The sequence below is a fragment of the Lagenorhynchus albirostris genome, chromosome 2 (genome assembly GCF_949774975.1).
Source record: "Lagenorhynchus albirostris chromosome 2, mLagAlb1.1, whole genome shotgun sequence".
Classification (NCBI taxonomy): domain Eukaryota; kingdom Metazoa; phylum Chordata; class Mammalia; order Artiodactyla; family Delphinidae; genus Lagenorhynchus; species Lagenorhynchus albirostris.
In genome coordinates this window covers 125,821,590-125,842,010 of record NC_083096.1, presented here as the reverse complement: position 1 = coordinate 125,842,010, position 20,421 = coordinate 125,821,590, and the positions used below count along the sequence as shown (strand labels likewise).

General features: G+C 33.3%; 1 protein-coding gene across 2 annotated transcripts in view; it reads right to left on the bottom strand.

The window, feature by feature from the left end:
- The window catches only part of LRRC40 (leucine rich repeat containing 40), a 56,010-nt gene that overhangs the window by 17,632 nt on the left and 17,957 nt on the right, over nt 1-20,421 (bottom strand). For both annotated transcript variants that reach the window (XM_060139756.1, XM_060139757.1), the window contains exons 2-9: nt 18,176-18,357; nt 16,517-16,590; nt 15,235-15,364; nt 11,940-12,063; nt 8,204-8,346; nt 5,650-5,822; nt 1,636-1,723; nt 1,474-1,519 (exon numbers count right to left, since the gene is read on the bottom strand). In XM_060139756.1, coding sequence (XP_059995739.1) covers nt 1,474-1,519; nt 1,636-1,723; nt 5,650-5,822; nt 8,204-8,346; nt 11,940-12,063; nt 15,235-15,364; nt 16,517-16,590; nt 18,176-18,357 — 960 coding nt within the window. The remainder of the gene's footprint in view (nt 1-1,473; nt 1,520-1,635; nt 1,724-5,649; nt 5,823-8,203; nt 8,347-11,939; nt 12,064-15,234; nt 15,365-16,516; nt 16,591-18,175; nt 18,358-20,421) is intronic.

The following is a 20,421-nucleotide window of genomic DNA, read 5'->3' as shown; positions in this document are numbered from 1 at the left end:
AACTGTGGTACGTACAGACAGTGAAATATCATTCAGTGCTAAAAGGAAATAAGCTATCAAGCCTTAAAAAGACGTGAGGGAAGCTTAAATGCATAATACTAAGTGAAAGAAGTCAATCTGAAAAGGTTACAGACTGTATGATTCCAATTATTCGACATTCTGGAAAAGACATAAATATAGAGACAAGAAAAAGATCAGTGGTTGTCAGGGATGGCAGGGATTGTCGGGGGGAGGGTGGATTAATAGGCAGATCACAGAGGATTTTTACAGCAGTGAAAATACTTTGTATATTACAGTGATGAATACATGGCATTATACATTTGTTCAAACCCATAGAATGTACAACACCAAGAGTGAACCCTAAGGTACCTATGCACCTGGGGTGATTTTGATGTTTCAATGTAGGCTCATCCTTTGTAAAAAATGTACTATTCTGGTGAGTGTTGCTGATACTGGGGGAGGGTATATGTGTGCAGGCAGAGGACATATGGGAAATCTCTGTACCTTCCTCTCAATTTTGTTGTAAACCTTAAACTAGTCTAAAAAAAAGGCTTTAAAATTTTTTCTAATTATTCTGACATGACTTCTAACTGATTTATATCAGAATAATCAATCTTTCTTGAGGAGAAAGTATATCTGGAGAAAAAAGGACACTCTCTGATTGTCAGAAAATGAGAGTCTTAGAAAATTATGTCAATTTATTTGAAGGGCAAAGTGGAAAATATAAATTACTTAAGTATACAATTATCTTATTTATTTAACATCTACTGACTGACAATATGGTGCTAGACTAGGCTGTGCATAACCAAGAGTTGTGAGCTAAATTAATAGCTACTGTATGTAGCCACTACGTTTTGGAGTGCTTTGTTATGCAGCATTACACTGGCACAAAAAATTTTTTTCTTAATGTTCTAAATGTAGTGTGTGCTACAATAACATACATGAAATAAAAACTGGAATAAATCACAATTTTAGTGAAACATTAAAAATTAAATTTATGGTAATTTTTATTTTGGTGCATGTTTGTGCTAAATTAGCATATCCTAAAAAACGTGTTTTGTCTTTATTTTTGTCAGAACTTACCAAAACTAAGAATGCAGCATATATTCAAATGCCTGTTAATATACTTCCCAGTCAACAGAACCCTTATATTATACCATAATAGTCAAGTTTTGCTCTTTTTTCAAAGGTAAAGCATTAGGTGCTTACAGAATCTTTTTTTATATTTTCTAATTGCTACAGTATAACACAACTCAAAGAGATTAAGGATAGAACAGTATTATTGTGAATTTAATGATTTTTAAAATAATTTCAGCATAGTTATGGCCTAGTGGATTCAGAATTAGAGCCACACCTGCCAGGGAGCATTTTCTCTAAATATTTATACCAAAAATACATGTAAATTTATATACTATTAACTCTTTACCACTTTTCATGTTATCCTTCAAAATATGGGAGAAAATAGAAAAGTACCTTTAATCTTGCTTCGTAGATATTTTAAGATTTCTTGGGTTCCTTTCTGAAAATGTGGGGAGAAAGACATATTCACCAAGACATACATTGCAGTTTTATAGATCAACGTGTATGTTTCAATATAAAATTTAAAAACCAGCACTGAATTCTAAATATGCTTACATTTATAATTTCTCTTCGAATCGTTCTCAAAGGATTTCCTTCTAGTGCCAGGAATTTCAAATGAAGTTCTCCCAATGAACAGGGCAGACTACAAAAGATTAAATTGATTTCAAGGAAGACATTAAGGGTAAGTATAATTCAACCAGATTATAAGTAGATTATAAAACTAACATATGACAAACTATACACCATAAAATAGTGTCAAAGAAAGCCTAAGTAATTTAGACCTAAAATATTTCCTCTCAAAATAGACGCCAAACATGTTTAAAAAGAAAAAAAAGATTTTTTTTGATACTATCATATTGTGATTACTAAAAAAAGAATGTGAGCTATAAAACATTTGCTAAATTGTATCCAGTGTCAAAAAGTAAATGTAAGCAAATAAAATATTTCCTAATTGAAAAAAATGAGAAAGAATAATTTTCAATTGCATAATTCATATTTTCATTCAGTAAGGAAAGTAATTTTTATCTTTGGTACACAAAAAGATAACCAGTTTATACACGTAAATATTAAATCTCAAAATCTATTAAGCATCTATAATATACTAGGCATTGGTATAGGGATTTCAAGAACTTTCCCTTAAAAAATTTTTAGTTGAACAAAGGAAAAGGACACATGTATGGCTAACCAAAATATAGGAATTATCTTATGTTGCTGGTGAGCATATAAAATAGCACAGCCACTCTAGAAAGTGGAGTTTTTTCAAGTTAAACATACACTCACCATACAACTAAGCAATCCCACTCCTACATATTTACCCAGGAAAAATGAAAATAATGTCCAACCAAAGACTTACATGAATATTCACAATAGTCAGAAAATTGAAAGTAATCCAAACATCCATCAACTAACTAGTGAAGAGATGAATAAATTGTGGTATATCTGTATAATGAAATAACACTCAGCAATAAAAATGAATAAACTATTGATACACAAAATCACATGAATGAATCACAAAAGCTTTATACTACAAGAAAAAAAGACAGACACAAAAACTATATGCTATGATTTCATTTATATGATATTTTTAAAAGGCATAACTACAGTGACAGAGCACATCACTGGTTGCTAGGGGTTGGGGATATGAAAAGGGGATTGACTGCAAAGGGTACGAGGAGAATTTAGGGAAACAGAAATGTTCTTCATGACTGTAACAATGGTTATACAATTACATACATTTGTCAAAAATCATCAAATTGTATATTTTAATTGGTAGATTTTACTGTATGTAGATTATACATCAACAAATGAATATATTTTTATATATATATATATATATGTAATAAGGCAAGTGCTAAACAAGTGAAGTTGCTCTGAGAGTACAGAAGTAGAAATTAGCAAGGGGAGTAGAGGGAGAAGGGAATAGCAAAGCCTGGATTTGGGCTTAAAAAGAATGGAATTCCATCAGGCAGTCAGGCAGGAAAAGGGCATTCTAAGGTAAAGAAAATGAAGAAAAAGTCAGTACATTTGCAGTTCAGAGTTGTCAGAGTAGGATACCTGTGGGAGTGAAAGATGACAAAGAGAATGAATGAAGTCTGACTGTGAGATGTACTTGGCTGTTACACTAAAAATTCTGGACGTTATCTTTCAAGACAGTGATTCCCAACTGCTGGATGGAAAACCAGACGCATCAAAATCTCCTAGGAATTTTTAAAAATAAAACCCAAAACAATTCTAAGGTTCCATTGTTAAAAATTCTGATTCATTGTTGCCTCAGTATCTGCATTTTTTCTTAAAGCTTCTCATGGGGTTCTGATACATAGCCATATTTGGGAAACAGTGCTGTAAGAATGGAGAATCATCAAAGTTTTTTAGTAGAAGAACAACCTGATAATTTGTACTTTATAAAAATTACTCTGGTAGCATTGCAAGGAATCAATATTTTAGTTAGAGGAGATTTTGGAGGGGTAAAAAATGCATAGAATGGTCTAATATCTAGGAAGTATGAGATCAGATGAAAGGAAGGAAAATACTTTTAAGTTTCATTATGTTCTAGGCCCTGTGATATATACACACTTTATATCCAGAGCTCTGGAGAAAGAGAAACATATATATCAGAAATATTTGTACCCATTACTCTATTTAATATTATTTGTCATTGTTTTGGTTTTAAATATTTGCTTTCTGCTGCTTTCACGTAGTAGCCAAAATAAGACCGTTATGGGGAAAAATGTATGTGTCAATACTTATGAGGCAAGCGATTATTTCATTCATTAGTTATAAGTACTTTTAGGAATATCCAGGTCACTTATTAATTCTGTCATAAAGAGAAGTGAGTGGAAAGAATGGTCACTGTCCAAGCATTCAAATCTATGGTCAAGATGTACCATATGGGGCTTCCCTGGTGGCGCAGTGGTTAAGAATCCGCCTGCCAATGCAGGGGAGATGGGTTCAAGCCCTGGTCCAGGAAGATCCCACATGCACATGCCATGGAGCAACTAAGCCAATGCACCACAACTACTGAGCCTGCACTCTAGAACCTGTGAGCCACAATTATTGAAGCCCACACGCCTAGAGCCCATGCTCCACAAGAGACACCACCGCAATGAGAAGCCCACGCACTGCAACCAAGAGTAGCCCCCACTCACCGCAACTAGAGAAAAGCCTGCACACAGAAACGAAGACCCAATGCAGCCAGAAACAATAAATAAAATAAAATAAAAAGATGTACCATATGCCATATGTACATTGTGAAAACAATTTTGATTTTTAAAAAGTTATTGAAATATACACATAGAAGAAAGTCTACCTTGCTTAACCTTTCTCCTTCTGTGAAGAGCGAACCATGTGTCTGACATCCAAACATAAAACTTCAGACACCTAACTGGCATACAATCCTAGGTGAGTCTGAGTCTTTTTTTAATGTATCTGTAAAATAATTCCATCTCTAAATATTATGACTTTATAACTCCTTATGATTCTTTGCTCACTACCCTCTTCCTCTGCAGCTCCAACACAATCAATTGCTAAATACTACTTATTCTAACTCATCACACCTTTCACATCTTTCCTCTTCTTTCCATTCCCATTGTCACTACAGTTTAGGTCCTTATTACATAAGAGAGAAATCTACAAAGTTGTCAACTCAGTAAATTGGATATATCAAGTGCTCCCTAGTGACCATTATTAGATTAATAGAATTTTTTAGAATTCCCATCTACAAAACCACTCCTATCCAAAGTATCTGACCCACTATCACCAATTTATTTTTAATGAGATTACAATCAAGTTGGTTTTGTTCTTAATCTCCCCACCTCTTAATTAATGAAAACTGGCTCTTCACAGGCATTTTAAGGACCTCTTTCACATGGCCTCAACTTATCTTTCAAGACCTAAATTCTCACAATCTCCTTTCGTGCACCCTACCATCTCAACTCGATTCCTTGCTGTTCTTTCTATCCATACTTACAATTTATTTTCTAAACTTTCAGAGCTTTGTTTGTGCAGTTTCCTCCAGCCAAATGACCACCTTATGCATGCACTTGAAAATAGTGGTCATCCTTCAGAGATCACATGATAGGACTATAATGAGGCATGACCCTGTGAGTACATTTAAATTTTGTGCTCTAGGCAATTAACTTGCTTCACCCTGGTCCCAGTTCTATAATATCATCTAAAAATTTTACTTCTTCCACAAAGTCTGCCCTGATTCTTCTCAATAAATTGTGATTCCTGTATCTCCTTTAAACCCCCGAAGTATTTCGTATCTCTCCCACGGCTTTACGTCATTTAACAAATTCAACAAATATTTATCAGGCAGCTTCTATGTAGCCAGGCACTGATCTAGGAGTTATTCATAGAGTTTGTGTCCCAGCGAGTTGGAGTAACTGATTCCATTAGCATATTAAGCTTGCTGCCAAGAACAAAATCTTTGTAGGTCTACACATGATACCTACTCAATAAACAGTTATTGAATTTGATTTACAAAAGAGATCTCTACATGCTTTTGTAACTTATGAATTACAACCAAATACAGACATGATTTCTTATTCATTCCATCTTTAAACTTACCTACTAATATCATTGTTGCTTAGGTCAAGCCTTTCCAAAGATTGCAGGAGTGTAATTTCATCTGGAACAGATTTTAACTTGTTATCTCGCAGGTCTAGCACAAGGATAGAATTCAGATGCTTAAGGTGTTCTGCCCCTAACATTTCAATCTGGTTTTCACCTACATGTAATTCCTACAAAAGCAAAGATCAATCATGTGTATTTCTGTATTCAACTTTATACTAGATAATGAAAATAAAATTGAAATCTTGATTTCAAATCATTGAAAAATACATGGAAAATTTTCTAATTACTAAGATGCTTAAATTTTTAATTATATTTAAGTAATCTTACAGTTAAAGAAAAATGACAAAAAGGAAAATTTTCAAAAATTTCCTAGTAATTTAAAAATTAATTAAAGGTTTAAACTGGAAGAAAGTTCTAAGTTTATAAAACCAAAGCAGAGAAATGATTTAGTAGTTACATTTATAGAATTAATAAAAACACAAATCCAAGAACTATACTGATAAAAAATTAAAGTTTTAAAACAAATCAGTACAAATTTAAAAAGTTATTTATATTATAATAAATGTTTGTTACTCAACATTTTTATTAGTGATTATTATATATACTGATTTCTCACTAGCAGAATCTAAGATTATCAGATAATCTTATTAAATGATAACTTTTTCAGTTATTTATATCATTGTCACCATTCTGTTTAAAAGTAACTCTTGTTTATGTGCGAAAGATTTTAAGTTTAATTAGGCCTCATATGTTTATTTTTGTTTTATTTTCATTACTCTAGAGGGTGGGTCAAAAAAGATCTTTTTGTGATTTATGTCAAAGAGTGTTTTGCCTATTTTTTCCTCCAAGAGTTTTATAGTGTTCAGTCTTACATTTAGGTCTTTAATTCATTTTGAGTTTATTTTTGTGTATGATGTTAAACTTAAAAGCTTTTGCACAGCAAAGGAAACAATAAATAAGACGAAAAGACAACCCTCAGAAAGGGAGAAAGTATTTGCAAACAAAGCAACTGACAAAGGATTAATCTCCAAAATATACAAACAGCTCATGCAGCTCAATATTAAAAAAACAAACAACCTAATCAAAGAATGGGCGGAAGACCTAAATAGACGCTTCTCCAAAGAAGACATACAGATAGATGGCCAAGAGGCACATGAAAAGATGCTCAACGTCACTAATTATTAGAGAAATGCAAATCAAAACTACAATGAGGTATCATCTCACGCGGGTCAGAATGGTGATCATCAAAAAAAATCTACAAACAATAAACGCTGGAGAGGGTGTGGTGAAAAGGGAACCCTCTTGCACTGTTGGTGGGAATGTAAATTGATACAGCCACTATGGAGAACAGTATGGAGAGATTCCTTAAAAAACTAAAAATTGAACTACTATATGACCCAGCAATCCCACTACTGGGCATATACCCTGAGAAAACCATAATTCAAAAAGACACATGTACCCCAATATTCACTGCAGCACTATTTACAATAGCCAGGACATGGAAGCAACCTAAATGTCCATCAACAGATGAATGGATAAAGAAGATGTGGTACATATATACAATGGAATATTACTCAGCCATAAAAAGGAATGAAACTGAGTTATTTGTAGTGAGGTGGATGGACCTAGAGTCTGTCATACAGAGTGAAGTAAGTCAAGAAGAAAAAAACAAGTATTGTATATTAACACATGTGTGTGGAATCTAGAAAAATGGTAGAGATGAACCTATTTGCAGGGCAGGAATAGAGACGCAGACATAGAAAATGGATGTGTGGACAGAGGGGGATGGGGGGACAAATTGGGATATTAGTATTGACATATACACAGTACCATGTGTAAAACTGATAGCTAGTGGGAACCTGCTGTATAGCACAGGGAGCTCAGCTTGGTGCTCTGTGATGACCTAGATGGGTGTGATGGGGTGGGGGGGCTGGGAGAGAGGTCCAAGAGGGAGCAGATATATGCACACATATAGCTGACTCACTTCGCCGTACAGCAGAAAGGAACACAACATTGTAAAGCAACTATACTCAGAAAAACAAACAAAAAACAAAACAAACTCAACACTAGTGCATAAAAGTATACATACAGAAAAGCAAAGCATAGCAAATTTAAATACAATGTTAATGCTATATACTTAATACCAAAAAAAGTAATTAATTTTAAACAGACTTTATGATGAGGTAAACATGAGCTGGCAACTTATAGAATTAGATACGTATTCATTCCTGGTATTCCAGGTTTCCTGCACTATGGTCCCAACTTACTCTGTAAGCCTCATCATCTACTACTTCTCCAGTTATAAACTACTCTGCAGATGAAATGGACAAATTCTTATTTTTAAAATTGATTACTGCTTTTTTTAAAAAAAATCTATTATTAACAATACCATTAATATATTTAGTCATTAAAATTCTGAAAAACAGGAATACAGGAAAAAATAACACATAACTAATACATATTCTCAATGTAAAATACATTTAAAATTTCATTTTCAGGATTAACTTTCAGAAAATGTATAGGTATTTAATAATCAACTAAATAGTACCTTTAATAATTTACAAGAAGAAAATTCCGGTAGAAAACGTAATTTATTCCTCCGCAAATAAAGCAATTCTAGTGATTCCATGCTAGCCAATTCAGAAGGTATAGTTTCCAAGAGATTTGAATTACAATCCAAATGCTTTAATCCTGTAATATATATTTAGTGAAACACAAAGATATTTTAATAGAGAAAAAATACTGGTTTATAATTGTATATACATTCAAAGAATGTGTAAGTAATCATGAGGACTTACAAACCTGTGATGTTCTATACTGCTATAATAATCAAGAATCCTAGAATACCATTGAATTACATAAATGTAAACTAAAAATGTTTTTATTTAGTTATAATTAAAGAGAAACAATGATATTAAAATCAATGTTTAATAATAGTTCAGGTCATCTTTGTAAAGATTTAAAAAACAAAGTACTCTAGTACTCCTTTAAAGTATGCTAAAATATATAAACTATATACTATGAGATTATTTCCCTCAGTAATTATACATCTTTAAAAAGAAAAAGTTTAAGGTAAACATACAAGCATACTACTCGTATGAAAGAATGTCAAGTAACTCTGGCCAGTGGTAGCTTAGACACATCTGTATTTAAAATAGGCAACTGATGTTCTGTCAAAAACCCATGGATTTCTATGTATTCCCTCTTATTCTTTCATCTACTCATACTGCCTCTCTCCCTGTCTTCTTTCCTTCCTTTCTTCTTCTAATTTTTTTAAGTTACATTCTTTTGCTAACACCTTAGCTAACACTCTTGATAAGAAGGTATAAGATAGCTCAAGAAGAATGTTCTCACTTGCAGCATCTCTCTCACCTCCTGGATCTTTCTTAAAAGGCAGAACAGAAAACAAAAATGGAAAAAAAGTAAAGGTCTTCTTTCTCTTAAGACTTTAATAAGCAGTTTTCTCCCTAATCCATACTACAGATTCTTCCACTTACAATGGCCACCATATATTTTCCACTATATATTCTCAACCCTATAGTTTGAATAGACAATATGCATTTTACAACTTTTTTTTCCTGTACTTTGAGCCTGTCAATTTTAACATAATTCAAGACTGAATTGATGTACTGCCTTAGACTACTTCTTTCATTGTTTAAAGACGTTAACTGCTTTCCAAAACAAATTTAATAGTACTACTTCCAACTTATAATAATTTATGTATTATTTGGCTAGGTCACTGAGAAAAATGTCACAATCTGATCTACCCTAGATCCAATAAATTCTATAAAGCAAGTTTGTTTTAAATTTAGAAACTAGCTTTCACAAGTGTTTCCATCTAAGAGCGTGATTGAGAATAGAAGCAGTACATAGAAGAAAGGGAGGTGGATGGACTCTGTCCTACAGAGTGAAGTAAGTCAGAAAGATAAAAACAAATACTGTATGCTAACGCATATATATGGAATCTAAAAAAAAAAAAAAATTGGTTCTGATGAACCTAGTTGCAGGGCAGGAATAAAGACATAGACATAGAGAAGGGACTTGAGGACACGGGGTGGGAGGGGGAAGCTGGGGTGAAGTGAGAGTAGCATCGACTTATATATACTACCAAATGTAAAATAGTTAGCTGGTGGGAAGCAGTAGCATGGCACAGGGAGATCAGCTTCGTGCTCTGCGATGACCTAGAGGGGTGGAATAGGGAGGATGGGAGGGAGGGGATATGGGGACATATGTATGCATATGGCTGATTCACTTTGGTGTACAACAGAAACTAACACAGTATTGTGAAGCAATTATACTCCAGTAAAGATCTATTTAAAAAAAATAGATTGTTTATATATGTATAACTGAATCACTCTGCTGTACAGCAGAAATTAACACAACATTGTAAATCAATGATACTTCAATAAAAAATTTAAAAATATGAATAGTAAAAGTGAAAAAGAGCAATGGGGATGGAGTAAGAAGATGCAAACGCTGGCTCTACAATTTACTACATAATTTCTAAGCCTAGGTTTCTGAATCTTTTTTTTTCTGAATCTTTAAAATGTAAATAATATGCATCCATACTAACTTGTAGAACTATTGTGGCAGCAAAATAATATATTTAAAAGTATTCTGAGTTACAAAGAACCATGCAAATGTTAGATACTGTTCTTGGAATCTCATCATGAATAGTGAAATAATAACTAAATGTCCTACTGGTGATAGCTTAAAAGTAGCATTGTCATGGCTGAAGGACAGAAAGCATCTGAGCATAATTATATAGTATATTAGAAAAACTGCTGTAAGTTCAAAGTATTTTTCTATTGACTTCAATATTTGCTTCTCTCTCTCAATATTTCTACTCAATTTGTGAAAAAAAAATGCTTACATATGCACTCCAGATATCATATTTTATGTTTAGCTCTACTTTCTGATACCTTTATTGAAAATGGCGAAGGCAAGCAGAGTCAACTACTGGTATCACAACTAAAGGCTCCCCTGAAATGTCAATTCAATTTATGGCAGATTTAATTTATGCATTCCTGTTATAAATTACAAATAACCATTAATCTAAAGTAAAACAGCAGTGATCATTTTGTAATGTATAAAAATATCACTATCTTATACACCTGAAATAATATAATATTGTTAGTCAATTATACATTAATTTTTTAAAAAGTCAAACAGCACAATTGTACAAGTTCACTGCAAAATAATCTGTAATCAACTGTACGAAATCACATCTATGACTTCCTCCACAAAAGGGAGGTTTAAAAAAATGAAAAGGCTCATATATGATTAGCAAAAAAGAGTAGTAAGGTCTATAGCTGACACAGTGTGGTCATCAACTAAGAAATAATAATAGTTTGCCTTTAGACAAAAAAAAAAAAAAATCACTATGAAGATTTTGGACTCTAAATCAAGAATTCTAACATGATTAAGTATACTTACTTAAAAGGTACTGAAACGTACCTTCAGTTTTTTTATCCCTTAATATTAGTTCTACAGTACACCAAATATAATGGTTCAATGGTAAACTTTAATGGAACCACTAAATTTTAACTTTTTTTTAAAAAAGAATTGACAATTTGGGCAAAACTAGACTATCTCTTGACATTATTACTTATGGACCTCAAGGAGGATACAGTAATAATATAACCATGTATCATCGGTGGCATCACCTAGGAAAGGGGAATGACCTCTTTGTAAATGTTGAATAAAATGAATGAAGAGATAGAATAGCTCAAAACTTTAATCAATTTCTCAGGTATACAATATTACCACAATTTATAATCTTATTTTCTTTTTCTCCTTTTGATATGCCAAAGTATTGTTTTGGCAGTAATTCTTTTTTTTTATTGTTTTGTTTTATTATTTATTTATTTATGTATTTATTTAGGCTGCACCGAGTCTTAGTTGTGGCACACAGGATCTTAGTTGTGGCATGCAGACTCTTAGTTGCAGCATGCGGACTTCTTAGTTGCGGCATGTGAACTCTTAGTTGCGGCATGCATGCGGGATCTAGGTCCCCGACCAGGGATTGAACCCGGGCCCCCTGCATTGGGAGCACAGAGTCTTACCCACTGGACCGTCAGGGAAGTCCCCTGGTGGTAATTCTTTACAAAGTTGCTAGACTACAATGGCCTGGAGAAAATCTGACTAGTTGTTATTGTTTGCATTTACCACCATAAAATCTATTATTTTACTTCTCTGTAACTAACTATAAAAAGAAATATTTTTTTAAATGTAAGTTGCACCAACTTCAAATTTTTTTATTTTTTAAAATAGAGAAGATTTACTTTTCATTCCACTTATTTCTGCAGGCAAACTCTTCAGTTGATTACTGGAAAGATTGAGTTGCAGCAGGCTGGACAGAGATGCAAAACTAGCAGGAACAGTTGTAAGACGATTGTTCGAAAGATCCTTTAAAAACAGAAAGACAAAGTGAATGAATGAACAAGTAAATAAAAAAAGAAAGGATCCCTAAGGGGAGTTTCAGAATTTTGAGGGCATTGCAACATTAAAAAAACTATTTACAGATGATATGTTTTGTAACTCTCACTCACTGACAATTTCACAGATCATCATTCATTACCTCAATATACTCTGTGGGCCTACTATGTGCCTAATAATGTAGCAGAGAGGAATTAAAATGAATTCTGACTTCAAAAATATTTTACACAAAGGTTTCTGTTAATATTAAGTCATGCTGTACCATGTTATCATGTTTTCAAAAAAAAAATCTATTTTTTCATCCAATATTTGTTGAGTACCTATGATAAATCAGGCAAACTGTATGGTTAAATTGTAATATGAAATGAAAAACATCTTTGCAAGAAAGAAAAATTCTTGGAAGGAAAAAAAAGTAAGCTGAAAAAAAATGGCCATTTTAATTTGGGAGGAAAAAAATATTCCCTCTTGGTTCTGCTGACCTCAGCAAGTCTGCTTTAACTAAGTACAGAAGTCTACTCTACTCTCTAGTTTTCACTCATTCAAGCTTGCCTAATTAATCTCTATACCTTGATGTTGCTTTAAGTCTTTGTTTCTGTTTTGTCTTTTATGACAGAATATTTTTTTGAAACTCCCTTTAAAAGACAATGTTATGAATCAGGTATTCTTCTTACAACATTCAAATCAGATATAAGTACTACACCAGCTATCATCAAACTGTTAGGTAAGGCAAGTGGCAACAATGAATAAGAAAAAAATGACTTAGAGGAACTGTTCTCTGAAGACTATGATTTAGTCTAACGTTAAACAACTGTAACTCCAAATAAATTAAGATAGAAAAAGGAAAAATGCTAGATCAGTGTATTTTTTAAAACATACTGTTATTATAATAACATAAAATAACATATTATCATAATCTACAACATCAATATAATAATATACAACCCAAATACTCTAAGGTCTAAGAATCAACAGATTACTAATAAATAAAGATTTAGTAATATCAAAAGTTACTGACACTAAATGCAATGTAGTATTCTGGATTGGATCCTGGAACAAAAAAAAAGGACATTAGTGGAAAAACTGGGAAAATATAAAATCTGTAGTTTAGTTAGCAATACTGTACAAATGTTAATTTCTTAGTTTTTACAAATATCCCATAGTTAAGTAAAATGTTCGCCCATTAGGGCTTCCCTGGTGGCGCAGTGGTTGAGAGTCCGCCTGCCGATGCAGGGGACACGGGTTCGTCCCCCGGTCCGGGAAGATCCCACATGCCGCGGAGCGGCTGGGCCCGTGGGCCATGGCTGCTGAGCCTGCGCTCCACAATGGGAGAGGCCACAGCAGTGAGAGGTCCGCGTACCGCAAAAAAAAAAAAAAATGTTCGCCCATTAAGGTGGGTGAAGGGTATATGGGATCTCTCTGTACTATCTTTACAACTTTTCTGTAAATCTAAAATTATTCCAATATCAAAAGCTAAAAATAAAAAAAAGTTTCTGATAAAGAAAAGATTCACAAATTCTTAATAAGTTTTAAAGAACCCAAAACAACAGAATTGCTAATAAATATTTAATTACTGCAGTTAATGACTAAATTAGATACAAAATAAGTACAGTGCATATAAATTAATCATTATTTATGCTAAGTCATTTCTTCATTATTTATTTAGTACCATTGTGCTAAGCAGTTTTTATATAACTTTAAGAAATATTATTGGCTTAAATTATTATAGATCTTATACTTTTAATGTTTTAATATATTGTTGCTCAATTTATGATTTATTTGCTAATGAGTCCTTAAGAACACAGTTCTCAGCTGAAGCATCCTTTCATTATGCAGTGACTATCTGGGAACCCATAAAGAAAGTTTATTAGGTTTCCTTTAAGCTTTCTACTAGGCTTTTGTTTTTTTTTCTTTTTAAATCAATTGCTATCTTTTACCAGCAAATTTTATAAGGAAATCTGATGGCTCCTTCCTTTACCACTCATTTCACCTACCTATGCCTTTTACTTTCCAAACCTTATTTCCAATCTGATCAGATTGAAAAACAAAGAGCTACTGAAGAAATGGTTGAAGAGAGTATGTATTTTGATTTCAAACACTGGTGCAGATGGGTGAAATATCAAGAAAAAATAAGTAAAAGAAGCAATTTTTCCTTGAACAAAAAATAAACTTTAAGGCTAAAATGACTAATGAGTTTTTCAAAACATGTAATTGTGACTAGAACAAGAATGTAACATGAAATAACTATGTGGAGTAGAGATTTATATTAGAACATCTGATCGAATACAACTGAAGTCTTTCAGATAGGATACCTTACAGTAGAGCCTTACTTCTTCCGTGGTAAAGTGGGGGAACAAAAAAAAGGATACACTCTGAAGTCAGATTATTTTATGTTAAATTCCTAAATTCCTTACATATTAGTTATATGACTTTGGATGAGTTACTTTTTTTTTTTTTTTTTTACAAGTCTTAGTTTCTTATCTGTAATGGGGATAAAACTATCTACTTTGCTATGTGTATAGCAAAGTAATATGTAATCTACTATATGTATAGCAAATATAGTAATATGCTATAGGTATAGCAAAGTGCCTATTGTTTGTATTATTCTTAACAATATGACTAAAATAATATTTGCATTGCTTTATGGTTATCTCTATTTAAGATGTGAAATGGATAGAATAAAAATTTTTACCAAGAAATATGGCCATTTTGAAAAATAGGGTAGAAAAAACAGGCCCTGAAGGCATTATCTGGACACTCAGAGGACAAAAGAGCCATAAGGGCTACAGAGGAGGAAATGAAAATGGAGATAAAAAAGGGAATTGGTATACGCTAAAAACACCTTTCCTCTATTTTGCTAAGCCATAAAAGCCTCTGAATAACAAAGTCATCCTCAATGGCTCCTTTCCCAAACTCTATTCCTAAATTAAAATCTAAGGTGATTTCCTTCATAAGAAAAACATAAGAAAATCAAATTTACAATTACTAATTTAGCATTCTAATTGTAATTCACTGTTTCTGATAATCTAGTCATACAATCAGCTGCCCATGTAACCATGATTTCAATCATACATCCAATTTTTCAGCCTAATAAAAAATCCCACCAGCCCCAAATTATATAAATATTGCAAAATCAAAACTTACTAAATCTTCTAAGTTGGAAAGTTGTTCAAATCCCCTTGGTATGCAAGTTAGTTCATTATGCTGGAGATATAGGCCCTTCAGGTTTCTTAGATTTGTAATTTCTTCAGGGAGTATTTTCAGATTGTTATGGCTATTGATTGATAAAACAAATGCTGAACAATTTCGTGACAACACAATAAATATTTATAAAGGCATTTTTGCTAATCGACTACCTGGGTTCATTAAAAAAAATGAAGTAAGGTTACTAATTTTAAGTACTTACAAACTTTACATCCTAAAAGTACACACCCATTAAAATGACAGTAATCTAAAGTAATCAAATTGAGAGTTTCAAAGAAATAAAGATTTTTAACCAAACATATAATTTGTGAACTTTTGATTGGTTCCTTTTAATCAACTTGATTTTACATATAAATGAAAACATTGGGCTATAATTTTTACACTGCATATGAGGCTTAGAATTTTGACAAAGATGTGCACATACATACACTACAATGAAGTCACATTTTACATGGGGATTAGGTTTCAACGAAGCACTCAAGACAAAAATAGCTATTTCTGTTTGAGGGCCTGGCATGTCCAGATGAATGCAATATGCAACTCCAGTCTTATTTTTCACCAAATAAGGACTGTTACTTGAGGAACTGTTGTTCTCCCTCAAACCAGTTAACTCCAGAAAACTGCAACTTTATCATGCTGTGATAGATAGATTTATATCTATTTTATAAGCCCCAGTTTTTCAAACTATGTTTTGAACACTTAAACTTTTTCATTTTTTTCTCCTAAATTAAATCTTCCCTAATCCCTTTCCCCCTGTGTATATATAACATAAAAGGCAGTTATTTTTCTTGAAAGTCTGAGTGTGTACTGAAGGGCAAACAGAGTTAGCTAGGGCCTTAGCCACCTGGCTTCCCATGTACCTATCAGTGAGTACCAGACGCATACCCATGGAATTCCAGGAGTCCTCAGAAAAGTTTAAAAACTACTGATATCGAAAACATGAAATTTTCCTCATTATAACCACTAAAAATTATTTCATAAAAATAAAAAGTATTTAAAAAAAAATCAACTGGCCTTAAATTTGTAAAACCAGAAAACATGCAGGCAATTCTAAAACAAAATAATCTGAGAAATAAAACTTAAAATTATTATTCTGCTTAATCACTTTCTGAGATAATACAAAACATTTTTTACATGCTAGAAAAAGTATTTGAAAAAATTTTTAAAGAATGTTAGATTTACACCCTTATACTAGCAATACTGAAATAAGTTTAAATTTTACCTGACATTAAGTTTCTGAAGATTTTCTAATTCTCTTATAGCAGAAGGAAGGGATGTCAGCTGATTATCATGTATCTAAAAGTTATTAAAAGACACAGTCAATATCTTAGTCTTACAATTAACCATGAGCTTTGCTATTGTACAATATTCTCTGATGACAGTCTCGTTATTCTAGCTCAAAAGCATAGCTGGGCTATTGGTAATTTGTTTTGAGTATAGAAAAGAAAAAGGAGTTTGAAATTGACCAAACTGCTGCTAATAAATCATGAAGTGATAAGAGATCAATTTTAAAATACTACAGTTAAAAAAAAAAACAAAAAACTTCCCCTCACTGAGTGGAACTTCAATCTCAAATGAGAGATGACAAGGTCAGAAACTAACAACCCTCTGATCGTATGATTAATGTCAACATTTACAAAAAATAAATGAGGGAGACTTCTCTCATGTTCTTACAGAATCATATGCTTTTAAGGTACAAGGAACCTTTAAGAGAACACTTATACCAATTCATTCATTTAACAAATGAAGAATATAAAAACTTCTCTAGAAATCTGACTACATCTAACTTTTTCAGACATGAAATGGAAGATTTTTAATGATCCTAAGTAAAGTATATCAGAAGTCTGTAGATTATGAAATAAACTACTCATGACATGGCAACTAGGGATTAAAAACATAGTCCCTGGGCTTCCCTGGTGGCGCAGTGGTTGAGAGTCCGCCTGCCGATGCTAGGGGACGCGGGTTCGTGCCCCGGTCTGGGAGGATCCCACGTGCCGCGGAGCGGCTGGGCCTGTGGGCCGTGGCCGCTGAGCCTGCGCGTCTGGAGCCTGTGCTCCGCAACGGGAGAGGCCACATCAGTGAGAGGCCCGCGTACCACAAAAAAAAAAAAAAAAAAAAAAACATAGTCCCTGAATAAACACACAAAAATTTAAGCCCAATAATTCAAGTCAGTATTGGAGATAAGTTACCAAAAAAAACCCCCAAAGTAACAAAAAAAAACCCAAAAAACAAAACAATATTAAATACTTGCTTTAACACCGACAATAATAATGATGATAAAAATAATAGCAATAGGGCTTCCCTGGTGGCGCAGTGGTTGGGAGTCCACCTGCCAATGCAGGGGACACGGGTTAGTGCCCCGGTCCGGGAAGATCCCACATGCCACGGAGCAGCTGGGCCCGTGAGCCATGGCCGCTGAGCCTGCGCGTCCGGAGCCTCCGCAACGGGAGAGGCCACAACAGTGAGAGGCCCGCTTACCGCAGGAAAAAAAATATATATATATAATAATAGCAATTAAAAAAAAGACGAGCAGCAGCAACCACTTGTTAAATACCAATTCTGTCTGTATGCATTAACTCATTTAATTCAAAGAACAATTTTTAAAAACAGGTAAGTAGTACCAGTCTCGGTTTATAAACGTGGAAACTGAAGCACAAAGAGGTAACCTTCCCGAGATCACACAGCTATCAAGTGGCAGAGTCAAAATTTGAAGCCTGATGTTCTGACTCTGCACTCAACCATTATGCTATGCCGAACACAGTAATTTGTTATTCTTCCTTGCACTCTACCGATTGAACATGGGTCTTCTATTACTCAAAGCCTAAATTTAGCTTTAGAGTCTCTTCAGACGAAGATCCATATTTATAATCAGTCAACTTACATCAAGAACAGTCAGTGCAGGAAGGAGTCGGAGGTCATCAGTAAGTGACTGAAGTTTATTGTTTGATATGATTAGTTTGGTCAAATCTGTCTGTTCCCACCATCGCTCAGTAGCACTGAATGAAAGATTCTGATTAGCTTCTTCAGGGATATCCACATTTATTCTCCAAACACACTGAGGCACTATTTCCACCACCACCAAACCAAAAAAAAAAAAAAGAAGGGAAAGAGGTGAGATACTAAGTACACATGTTTATAACAGCTATTCTGCTTATCTACTGAAAAGAAGTTTCTGAAACACTAAAAAAACACTTTCAAATAAATCAAACAAATAGTAATGAATTCCAACTACATTACAATGGAAGTTGATTTTATTCCAAAACAGAATATTGGATATGTATTTTTCATATTAGATCTCACTCTTATCTTCATTCAACTATATTTACTATATACATTCCCTGCACAGCACATAGTGGTTAGATATACAAGACAAATAAAGAATGGACTCTACCATTAGGCAACCATAACAGAGAACGTATGGAAATCAACATTTAAACTAACTCATTTATATCTCATAGCAACTCCGTAAGGTAGGTGTTATTCTCACTTTACAGATGAGAAAAATGGGGCACAGAGAATGTATCATTTACCCAGGGTTATATAGCTAAACGGGATTTAAACCCTGGAAAAACTAAACTGTCTTGCTTCTCAGTGAATATTTGTAAGGTATATCTGACTCTGGTAGCTGCTCTCTATTTTATCTGACATACAATTTTATTTCTTATCCCTTCACACAACATTGTATTACTTCTGTTGCAGCATATACAGCAATTCCTTTGACACTGCAAATAAGACTGTTCAAGTTAAACAGAAAGAGTCCAGGTTTATCACTATAACACTTGAAGCTCCAGAAAATATTAACTTGCTCTAGTGCTATAGCAGAACTATTTTAAATAGTCCTTCATTCCTTGATACCAGTAGGACGATATATGGGTATGATCTAGAACTTTAGCTAATATTAATCAAGGCAACCATTGGTTATGCCTTACAGTTACTGACTATCATTTTAAAATGACATTAAATGGAAAGGTGTGGTCAAAGTTTCAAGTTCAGGACACAATCAGATCAAGCAATCCAATACAATGGTTTTACAGAAGCAAAGCAAAGTTCCTGAAATCCATTCACTCAAAAAAAATGAGGTACCTATATTTGTATTAGAATAAATTATAAGATCCCTTTCCTACCCTTCTCTCTGCCTAAGCAATCTGCATTTCTCTACTCTTCTATCAATGAATCCCCAGCAAATGGGAATAAAACAGAATGAAAATCCACCCATGTTTATGCACAGAGGTTTATTTTTAAAGCAAAGCAAAGAAACAAAAGCCACTCTTTCCAACTCTTTGAGTACAAAAGCAGCATAAAATGTATCTTCACTGTTGTTATTATTATTTTGGTGGGTAGATATGGATGACTGAGTGGGAATGAGAAACACACATCAGCCCAGCACTAGCATGTGAAGTTACTGACACCAAATGAGTCAATAAAAATGGGTACATTTATGTATTTGACTAAAAATCAATGTTACCCTTAAGCAAAAACAAGTTACAAATGTGCCATACCAGTTTGGGTCACCAACAAAAAGCTCCAGTATAAGAACGACAAAAAAAAAAAAAAACAAGGCAAGACAAAACAATACAAAACATTAAAAAAAAATGTATGGAAGAAGCTATGTGAGATGCACAAGTCTACTCCTAAAGAAAATATGTAGAGCATTGTGCATATATTTTTCTCTTAACACCTACACGTACATAGGTACATTAAGATGATTATACTTAAAAGGCAATGTAATGGAAAATATCTTTTTTTGTAAGGAGGAAGGTGGAGAACACAAGAAATTTGTATACAACACAACAAAAATATCTGTTACCCATGAACTACACTAAATGAATGTTACAATTTTATCATTATTACTTCAGATATTTTGGTTAACCAAATTTGTCTTTGTAGGAACTATCACGGGATGGATAATTGTTGATACTATACTGCTGTTATTAAATATGTATCAATTTGCTTTTCCATAAACATTGACTTACTGCTCATTCTTTTCCCCATTGTTTGTGAAATATCTCAATTTCTTCAAGAGTTTATAGCACCAAGATTCATGTCACTTTTCTTCCCTCCCCACAAATATGAAGAACCACTGAAAGGTATATTGTCCTAATTATTGAGGAATTCAGTGGAGCCATC